The sequence below is a fragment of the Orycteropus afer genome, unplaced genomic scaffold, assembly GCF_000298275.1.
Source record: "Orycteropus afer afer isolate SDZICR_OR568_19922 unplaced genomic scaffold, OryAfe1.0 scaffold00037, whole genome shotgun sequence".
Taxonomy (NCBI): Eukaryota; Metazoa; Chordata; class Mammalia; order Tubulidentata; family Orycteropodidae; genus Orycteropus; species Orycteropus afer.
In genome coordinates this window covers 1,816,619-1,827,363 of record NW_006921624.1, presented here as the reverse complement: position 1 = coordinate 1,827,363, position 10,745 = coordinate 1,816,619, and the positions used below count along the sequence as shown (strand labels likewise).

The window sequence follows — 10,745 nt, the reverse complement described above, 5'->3', positions numbered from 1 at the left end:
TGCTTGAGCTACAAAATGCCTCCAGCTTCACTGGGCTGGGAGCAAGAGGCAGAGCTGGCCCAAGATTGAGTGAGGGGCTTTTGCCTGGCCCCTAGAGCTGGTGCTTTGAATTCACACTTCTAGTCTCTCCTAAATAATAAGAGAATATACTCCCATTTGTCAAAGCCATCTCCACCCATTTCTGGTATTTTCTATTAAAGTGGCACTAAAGGTAACTAAAACACCCTGAAACACTCTTTAAACCTAGAACCAAGCCTATTCTGAGATCACCTTTTAGCAAAGAGCAGAATGGCACACAAAAATAAAGAATATTACCTATAAAATTAGTGCTATACTTAAAAATCATCTGTATGAGATCAGAATATCACCAATTATTCAAAAGTGAAAATGAGGAGATGAGGGAGTAGGGCATACTAGGGTAATGGAAATGGAACAAACAGAACATGATTAGAAAGAATGTTGACACATTATCGTAACTAATATCAATGAGTGATTTGTGTGGAAGTTGTCAAATGAGAACCTAATTTGTGTAAATTTTCACCAAAAACTCAGAATTATTTTTATTAAAAAAAAAAAAAAAGATTAAGCCCATAGTGGAGTTAATTTTTGGCAGCACTTATACATAAGAGCAATACTAAAAGCCAGAAATAATTTAACATATTTTTTTAAAAAACGGAAACTCTTCTAGGATTTAATTCTCCATTCTGCAGTCTAGAAGCTTGGCTACCAGGTTACAAAAGTATAGCCTGATGCCGGGGCACGAGAACAAACTTGTTATCCCAACAAGAAGCAAGTTTCAGGATACAAAAAAAGACTGCTTTGTTAGTTCACATTTACTTCTGTTCTCCTAAAAATCAAGATTGACCAAGTTACTACTCCATTATGTAAGGTCTTCCTCTACAGAATAAAACCAAAATTGAAATTTAACACTGCATCTATTTATCCTTAAATATTCATGTTCTATACCCAGTGGTTATGAATTTTCTGTCTAACACTCACAGAATCACATGGTCTTCACCTAAACTCTGTCTCTTTTGTTCCAGTGGCTCCTTCTGGTGTTGCTGGACTGGATGCCCATTTTCCACTGCTGTTCCATTCAGCAACTGATCATTTTGAGAACTGATACCAAGTTGTATGTCTAAGATCTCCTAAGAAAATAAAATCTGTTAACCTTTCAGTATGAAAGTATTTCATCCTTTAATTTCCAAACGAACAAAATTTCCTAAATACAACTATGGTACTTACTTCAATTTGTTCACCTTGTCCATCAGGTTCATCTGTATCAAGTGCTGAAAGCTCTAATTCAATATCCCTATCAGGCTTAGTATCTGTTGTATCTTCCGTATAATCATTCTGTAAAATAAAAAATACTGCTCTTATATCTGTGGAAACTGGGATTTCCCTTTAAAATTAAAATAGGAATTCCAACAATTTAACTGAAGAATTATTTAAGAAATCTGGGGACCACAACTTTATTTCTATAGTTAAGTTTTAAAAGCAATCATCTATCAGAAAAGGACACACTAAAATGCTTTAAATCGTGGCATACACCAAAGTGCAAAAGCAGCAAACATAGCAAATACATTAAAAGCATGAAGTTGAGTTTTAGTTAATTTACCTCCCCATTTCTCAATTCAATTTCTTTGCTTAGAAGATTTAAAGCAAGGTGACGACCTTCATCCAAGGAATTCCACTTCTGTTGCATGGCCAGAGCATTGGCCTCCCTCTGAAGAAGTAATGAGTTACTCTTGGCCTATAAGGGGAAAAAAAAAACAAAAACAAAATTAGCTTTTGACTACCATTCTATTTTTTTTTTTTTTTAATTCAAGTCTGAGTGACATAGAACCTTACCTGCTGAAGTTCAATGCTTAAAAGATCTCCAGTACTGGAATGTTTTCTATGACCAGATAAATCAGTAACAATGAATCTATCCCTTTAAAAAGAAATATTTTTATTGTAAAAAATATGAAACTAAAACAGTAATGATCATCTATGTTTTATTTAATAAAGCAACCTTCAAAGTTTCAGCTCTCATTCCAAATGTAAAAGTATTTTTATAAAATTGTTACATAGCCCAAATAACCAAAACACAATTCATGAAAACTAGGAGTGGGATTTGTACTCAGAGGATACATGTAAGTCTGATAATACAAAATAAATTAAGATCAGAGTAAATTACCGTTCAACATAGTGTGCTGATGATGTGGCCTCATTGCCATATGAACTCCACCTCGAATCAACAGCATTAACATAAGGGACATAATCTGTAAAAACATAGAAAGAAATAATCACAAAAGTGAAAAATCAGTATAGGGATCTGAATGCATACTTTTCAAAAAAGATCTATTGTTTATTCTATTACCATGTGATACCAATGGAATCATTTAATTCTGAGTTTACTGTGGTAGTAGAGGGAAATGTTCTATACTACCCAGGGTGGGGATTAAAAAGCACAGTGCCTAGCAGGTTAGGAATTAGTTAAACAGATTACCTGATACACTGATGGGCTTAGTTGCACTTCCTTGGGAAGCAGTGGCCTGGACAGGGTCTGTGGTATGGTAACCTGTACGAGAAGATCTAGAAATTGCACCCCACTTTGAGATGATAGGTCCATCACTAAAAGGAATTATTGGGTCTTCTTCTTTTGTCCTTCTCTGAGTTTCAAATAAATGCACTCTTCTCTTAACATCTCCACTGTCTAGGTCCTGCATAAGCCAAACAAAATGGATGAGAGGCTTTGGAGACTTACTTCAGTAATACAAATACAGTCTAGCAAAAATCATGTAATCAAGTTTCCTGGTAAATTTAACATTAGGCTTCAGATCTCAGTGATAACCCAACATCTATTTCACACCACCAAACTATGCTCAAATAGTTTAAATACTAAACACAATTTGAGACATACCTAAATATAACCCTGCTGCTTACAGATGAATTATACAGCAGAAATATTAAGATTAAACTATTCAGTCATTCTTAAACTTGAGTCAACATGCATTATTTCCCCATAAAATCATACCATTAACACAGCATTTGAATTAGCAATTACATCTTTGGGCTCTGAATCGATGGCATTTATACAGGAGCCTATGGTGCCACAAGACCAGGGAGAATAATGAGAAAGATGATCTTCTTCAAATTTTGTACCACTCACACTCTCAGAGAACTGATTGAAAAGGGAAAGAAAAGAAAAAAATGACACACACCAGTTAATAAGAACTGAAATTTACAAACCTGTAACCAATACACAGTGATTACTATAGAAAGCATAGGACTTCACACTAAACAATCATACTCTTTCAGTACTCATATAAAAAGCTGTCACAAGCAACAAATAGTATTTATACTATTTTTATTATTTACTAACAGAAAATAGCATGCCTTCTCTTTTTGCTTTGTCCTTTAAGTGCTCATGACTGATTCTATCAAGCTAATCAGTACATATTTCTATCACATATTTAACATGGTATGGAATATTCTAAAATATGGGGAGAAAAAAAAGCAAAAGAAAACAAATACACACTATATAGTCCTTGTCCTAAAGTAGTTTATATTTTAGGAGTTTATAATTTTTTGAGAAAAGAATAATAATGCATGTAAATAACAAAATATAAGTGACAATCTATGTAGTATTAAATAAGGTACAAAAGAGAAAGCTCTAGTACTAGAACAGGAAGCAGATAAATTCTGAAGGGACTCTGAGGAAGATTGCTGTAAGACCAAAATACTAAAGTTGTAAAAACCATTAAGTCTAGTTTACTAATAATATAGACAAGCAAACTTAAGATCAAAGAGGTTAAATAACTTGTTCTAAACACACTGCTAGCCAACTGCAGATCTGAGTCTCCGGGATATATTTATTTCTTCAAGACATAATATAAAAAGTAAAAATACTTAAAAAAAAAAAAAAAAATCAGCCAAGTAATAACTGTCACTGTTTCAAAATGTTTAGATGCTTTGAAGAAGTCTAAGTTTGGTAAGATACATTTAAACCTAGTTTAAAAATTTAGTAGTTTATTAAAATATGGATAAAATACTATGTTTAGGGTTACACTTCAAAGTAATTCAATGGGAAGTGGGGTAAAAATGAAACAAGATTAGCCATCTGTTGATAATTATAGAAACTGGGTGATGACTAATAGAGTTTATTTTACAATCATCTCTACATTTATATATGTTTGGAATTTTCATAAAGAAAAGATAAAAATTTTTTCTTGTATTACAACCTTAAGGGGTGAAGAGTATGTAATAAACCAGAGGAAACTGTTAAAGCAAATTTGATAGTTCTAAATGTAACAGCACTGAAAACATGAGGGTAAAGAGAATCATTCTTATACAAATGTATTTAAAAATAAATATGCAAGAACAATAATTAAGTGATACAAATAGCATGAATAATACAATAGGCATTTATGTACCCTTGTTAGGTAGGATTTAAATCCTAAGTCTACAATTTATTGGATGAATAATCTTGGGCAAATTACTTAACTTCTCTGGGTAAGATTCCTCACTTATAAACTAGGGGTAATACCTGCCTCCTAAGGTTTTTGTAAGAATTAAATAAAATAGCATTATGTAACTGGCCAGTATACAGCCTGGCACATGTAGGTGCTCAATAAATGGTAGACACAGTTCTTATTAATAAAAACCATAAAAATAATGAGAATTTTACTGCTAGAAAAATTCTGAAGGTATACTTAATGGTCTTTAGAGTCTCACAACACCTAGCCATAATGCTTTCATAGTGTTTACTGAGCTGAATTCAAATGCATACCAAACCACTGAAAAATAGCCAACATAGTTACTCTGGCTTAAGTGACAGCTCTGAGGCCAGCAGTTTGACCTGTCCCTGCAGTATCAAGCGTTTAGAACCTTTCTTACATCAGTGCGAAAGTCAACACTGAACAGAGGAGAAGGCGGCGTTGGTGATTGTGTTGCCACAGGAAGAGCTGAAGAGACAAGAGGTGCTTTCTGAGTGTGGAACTGCGCCCACTGCTCTGGCTTTCTTCTTATCTGCTCCTCGTAACTGGTCTTCAAATGACCACAAGGTTCCTAAGGGGGATAAAAGAAACAATCGTAATCATCTAAGGAGCAGTGAATAAATTTTACTACCTTCTGTAGAAATACAAAAACCGTTTATTATTTTGTTGGGATGCAAAAAAAGAAAAAAGGTAGGGAAGTCATCCTAGTCTATTTATTCTCCACACATTAAAAAAGAAAAAAAAAAAATTCACTTTTCTGGTTTTGTTGTTGTTGTTGTTGTTGTTATGTGCCGTTGAGTCGACCCGACTCAAGGGCATATGTAAATATGTGGTGATAACTGAAAAAAGGCTTTGTACTTGTACTGTGAAGATCTTCTGCCTTCGTATTAGTTTCCTAACCAAATATAACATTTATTGAGCATTAATAGTATTGGCCTCAATTCTAAGAGCTTTGTGTTTTTTTTCTGATTTAATCCTGATGGCAGCCTTATGAGGTTAAGTATTACTATTATTTCTATTAAACAGATGAAAGAAACTAAGGCACAGAGAGGTCAAGTAACTTTCCTAAGTGACAGAACTAGTTAAGTAGAAAAGCCAGGATATATACTTTCATGATTTAACTCCAGAGATGGTGTTCTTAATAGTATTCCTATTTCTATCATCACTTACCCTTGGTAAAGGCACGGTTGTCCTTGGCTCATTTGGTGGCTGACAAGCCACTGAGTAATACCCATCTAATGAGTTATATCTTTCCCGTAAAGGCGTCTGATAGACAGATGAGTGCATTACATCCATTGGAGGTAAAGAATTGCTTCTAATAATGTCATCTCGTTGGTACACAGGTGGGCGCCAGATGCGCCTGCTGTCATACACAGGAGCATACATTCCAGAAGGTACTGGAGGAACTGGTCCATACGGTTGTGGAGGAGGTTGGTAAGGAGATGAATTCATTCGATCTCGAGGGGAAAATGTACTGTAATGATCGACATATGGCACAGAAGCAGGTGGGAGGGAGGACTCTGGAACATTATTGGACCTCACAAAGCGAGGAACACAGGGAGCCACACCAGCTGGTACTGTTGGAGGTGGTGGATAGTAGCCTTGAAAATTGAAAAGAGGAATATTTAATGTGATCTTAGTAAAATTCTACATTTTATAGTGGTTTATGTCTAATGTAGCCTTAAATATGGAAAAATAAAATGAGCTTTGAAGTTAAAAGTTTAGTTACTCTGCTTTGTGAGGAAGCTACCAAATTTCAAGACACCGTCACATAAAAATGTTTAATACTTTGTTAAATTACTCTTTAAAAATGCATGACAGATCTATTAGTGGATGGCTGACAAATTTCTTTGTAGGGCACCTAATGCTACAGGTTGTTTTTTAAAATAATTCATTTCTGTTCTTGAAAATATATACAGCAAAACATAAACCAATACAACAATTTCTCTATGTACAATTCAATGACAGATTACATTCAAGTTGTACAACCATACTCACTCTTCTTTTCCAAACTGTTACTCCCCTATTAACAAACTCACTGTCCCCTAAGCTTCCTATCATTTAGAGTTGCTATTGTCAATTTGATCACATGAAGTGCCCCACTACCATTACTGAGTGTTTTGATCAAAGATTCTACAGAAAAATCCTGATCAAAAGGGGCAAAATATGGAATAAAATTTTAAATTCTCATGGAATCTAGACTTTCTGGAGCCACTGAAGCTGGAAGAACCCCCAAAACTGCTGCCCTACGATAATCTTTAAATCTTAATCTTAAACTAAAAATATCCCCTGTAGTCTTCTTTAAACCAAAAAATAATTTACGTTAATTAGTAAAGAATGTCTTCCTTGAGCACTGTGCTCTTTTAAAGAATTATCTATGTTAAATCCAATTGACAACAGATCATTGGGTCATAACCTTTTGGGGGTCAGAGATTAAAGACCTCTTTCAAAATCTATGTAAGCTGTGCAATGTCTTTCTAAAAATGTGCATGAGCAGATGTAAACAAACATTTTCAAGAGATTTACAATCCCCCTGAAGCTCATCCACTGGCCCTATGTTTGATTCTTAGGACTGACAATCTTAAAAGTATTGGTATCTAGAATCACAGATTACAGTAGGAAAAAAATATAGGGGTCACATAGTCCAAGGTATTAATTTTTTTAATGTAGATATTCTTAGATAAATTGACCCATTTATCTAGGGGCAACAAATGCTAAATTACAATTTCTGTGTTTTTGTAATTACCTAAAATTACTTACCTGTCTGTGGGTACGGTGGGACTTCAAAGGGTATCTGAGTCCTTGGATCTTGAAAATACTGAATGTTTTCAGAATGCTGAGGATATACTGGTACTCTAGTAACAAATGGGCTGGATTTTGGAGGCACAGGATTCAGCTCTGTTCCAACATTAGGGGGCCCAGCGGAGGTAGCTGATACGTTACTTACAGGAGTTTTGGGTGGAGAACCAATTTTACTGGGGAAAGAATTTCACAAAGAGGGATAAATCATTATGTATGACTGACAAGTCTTCTTGAGTAGGAATTTTTCATAAAATTATGTACTAAAACCATTTATAGAAAACACTCTATATATTTATATAATGACAAATAAGGCAGTGAGTTTCACTGCCATCATACATTGTTAATTCACAGGGTCACAATATCAGATCTCATCTTCCGGTGAGGGCAACAGGCAATACAAACAAATCCTAGGCACTGATGTTATAAGTTCCTTTTTGTCCTTCTTTTTTAAATAAAGATTTTTCCTACTGGAAATTTCAAAAAATTTCCTGTTCAACAAATTCCCAACAGAAACATTATAGTCTTAGTCTGCCAGTAGAATTCTTGGGGACAAAGAAGACAGACATGGATATAAATAACTATTCTGAGTCAGACAAGCTGAAACGTAAACTCCCAAGGAAAGGCCATGTATATATAGTTTGTTAATTGCTGTTATCTCCAGCATCTACAATAGTGCCCAGTGTACAGTATATAGACAAGTACTCAAGAAATATCCATTGGATAAATGAAGTAGTTGTTGCTAAGTAACTCATTAAATTGATGCAAATCACATCTACCTTTTTATCCTCATCACATTAACTATTTATTTTAAATACACAAAAGGATTTTCTCTTTTAATAAGCAACTAATCACCTCCAGAGGATCGCATCATGGTTTTCTTACTCCCCTTTAAGAAGTAAAGCTTTGGCCAAGCTTTAGATTTGTGATGATACATAAAAATCACCTTGTTAATGATGCAGATTTCAAGACCTTGCACTGCAATCAGATTAGATTTTTCTCAAACTAGAAAAACTTTTAAAACTCATCAATAAGGAATATGGACTGCCATTAAGTTTAACCCAGCAGATTCACTTAGTGGATATTTACTTCTATGTGCAACTGTGTATTTAAATACAGAAATTAACAAAGATCTGTGAGTAATAACATTAGGTACAAATGTATTGGTTTAAGTTTAGGGATATTTTAGGGTCATATTATTTGAGGTTAAAGGCAATATTAAAAATGATTAGGATTTCCTTAAAACAAGAATAACATTTATAGGGCAGCTACCACATTCCAAGCATTATGCGACATGCTTTATTATAGATTATCTGGTCTTTCTATGTCAAAATGTACATACATAAAATTTGGATTAGCAGTATTCTGAAATATAAAATTCTTACGATTATCAGTAAAAAGGCATCAAAATCCATGAGAAAGTAAACACTGATAGCCTCATAAAATCATGCAAGCTTCAACTGGCATAACATACTACACAAAAACATTGTTCCACATCCTACATTGGTGAGTAGTGACTGCGATCTTAAAAGCTTGCAAGCAGCCACCTAGATGCAACAATAGGTCTCTCCTCATCCAGAGCAAAGAATGAAGAGAACCAACGATTCATGGAAACAATTAGTCCAAGGGACTGGTATACCACACGATCCTTAGCCTCTCTGACTATGAGAACAGAAGAACTCGATGGTGCCCAGCTACCACCGTCAACCAGTCAGAGGGTGATCTATGTAGGCGATCCTGGATAGAGTGGGAGAACAATGTGGAACAAAATTCAAAATCATTAAAAAAAAAAAAAAGGAACAGGTTTGTTGGTCTGATAGAGCCTGATGAAACCCCAGAGGCTATGGCCCCTAGCTACCTTTTTAAGTCTGGAAATGAACCCACTCTTGTGACTTCCAGCCAAACAAAAGACAGGCATATGAGCTGAACATGTACATTAGGTAGATACACTTCTTAAAGAGATCAATCATGGGAGAATAGAAGGGCTATGTCTGCACAGGGAGATAGCTCAGGGGGCAGGAGTGCATGGGAGCGAAGGATACAGGGAAGAGATAACTGTGGAGAGAAAGTGAGAAGAGAACTGTTGCACTGTGGGAAATTGCAGTCAATGTTATAAGACAAATTGTATGTGAGCTGCTGTATGGAAAGCAAATTTGTTCTGTAAACTTTCACCCAAATCACAATAAAAATTTGAAAAAAAATTATGCAAGCTATCCCAACTTTCAGACTTAAGGAAAAGGCTAATTTCTAGTTACATCCTATTCAGGATTATTACAGGTGGATTACTACAGCTCTGGTAGCATAGTGGCTAAGGCACTTGACTGCTAACCAGAAGGCTGGTGGTTCAAACCCACCAGCCACTCCTGGGAAGGAAGGTTGGGCAATCCTACTTCCGTAGTGATACTGCCTTGGAAACCGAAGGAGGGGTCACTATGAGTCAGGGCCGACTCGATGGCAAATAAGAACAACAACAACAACATCCTAGATAAATTTCAGGATTCTAAGTGCTCCTTTATCTCTCTCATACCTACCTATGCTGGTGCTATTTCCTCTATCTGGAAGCTTCTTCTTTCCTCCCTACTCATGCTTCTGGAACTAGCTCAAGTGTCATTACCTCATCTCTAAGAAATCATGGAATACAACTCTATTACAGTATCTTTTAGAGTACACTGTATTACTTATTCACATGTCTGTCTACCCAATTAGACTAGAAGACCCATAAAGGCAAGGACTTAATTTTATAGTATGTACATTTTGACATGGAAAGACCAGATAATTTATATAAAGCACATTGCATAATGCTTCAAATGTGGTAGCTGCCCAAAATACATCAATGCTTTATTTAGTTCATTTTCATTAGCTATACCAACGAGACTGGTATTTGACACATATAGGTGATACATAAGCTTTGAATGACTAAGTAAATGCTATGTTCAGATTCATTTTTAAAAGTTTCTATCCCCTAGTCAATAAATTCCCAACAGAAACAATACAGTCTGCCAGTAGAGTTCTTGGGTACAAAGAAGACAGACATGGAAATAAAGAACTATTAAGTCAGATAAGCTGAAATGTAAACTCCCAAGGAAAGGCCATGTTTATATAGTTTGTTAACTGCTATATTCCCAGCATCTACAACAGTTCCCAGTGTACAGTACGTAGACAGGTGCTCAGTAAATATCCATTGGATAAATGAAGTAGTTGTACCTAGTCCATCATGCTTTTAAAAAATTGAGATGCAATCCACAAACCATAAAATTTACCCTTTTAAACAGTACAGTTCAGAGAGTTTTGGTATACTAACATGGTAATGCAACCATCACCACTTATCTAGTTCCAGAACATTTTTTTTTTTTTTATTAGGATTTGGGTGAAGATTTAGAGAGTAAATTCACTTTTCATACAGCAGTTCACATATACTTTGTCTCATGTCATTGACCAAAATTTACAATGCAGCAGCTCCCCTCC

General features: G+C 35.2%; 1 protein-coding gene across 1 annotated transcript in view; it reads right to left on the bottom strand.

Annotated features, from left to right (window-relative positions):
- Nucleotides 1–10,745, bottom strand: part of RC3H2 (ring finger and CCCH-type domains 2) — a 57,836-nt gene that overhangs the window by 1,852 nt on the left and 45,239 nt on the right. Inside the window, exons 10-19 of the mRNA XM_007936630.1 lie at nucleotides 7,242–7,456; nucleotides 5,652–6,082; nucleotides 4,882–5,052; nucleotides 3,020–3,166; nucleotides 2,492–2,705; nucleotides 2,180–2,264; nucleotides 1,852–1,933; nucleotides 1,619–1,753; nucleotides 1,246–1,353; nucleotides 1,000–1,148 (exon numbers count right to left, since the gene is read on the bottom strand). Coding sequence (XP_007934821.1) covers nucleotides 1,000–1,148; nucleotides 1,246–1,353; nucleotides 1,619–1,753; nucleotides 1,852–1,933; nucleotides 2,180–2,264; nucleotides 2,492–2,705; nucleotides 3,020–3,166; nucleotides 4,882–5,052; nucleotides 5,652–6,082; nucleotides 7,242–7,456 — 1,737 coding nt within the window. The remainder of the gene's footprint in view (nucleotides 1–999; nucleotides 1,149–1,245; nucleotides 1,354–1,618; nucleotides 1,754–1,851; nucleotides 1,934–2,179; nucleotides 2,265–2,491; nucleotides 2,706–3,019; nucleotides 3,167–4,881; nucleotides 5,053–5,651; nucleotides 6,083–7,241; nucleotides 7,457–10,745) is intronic.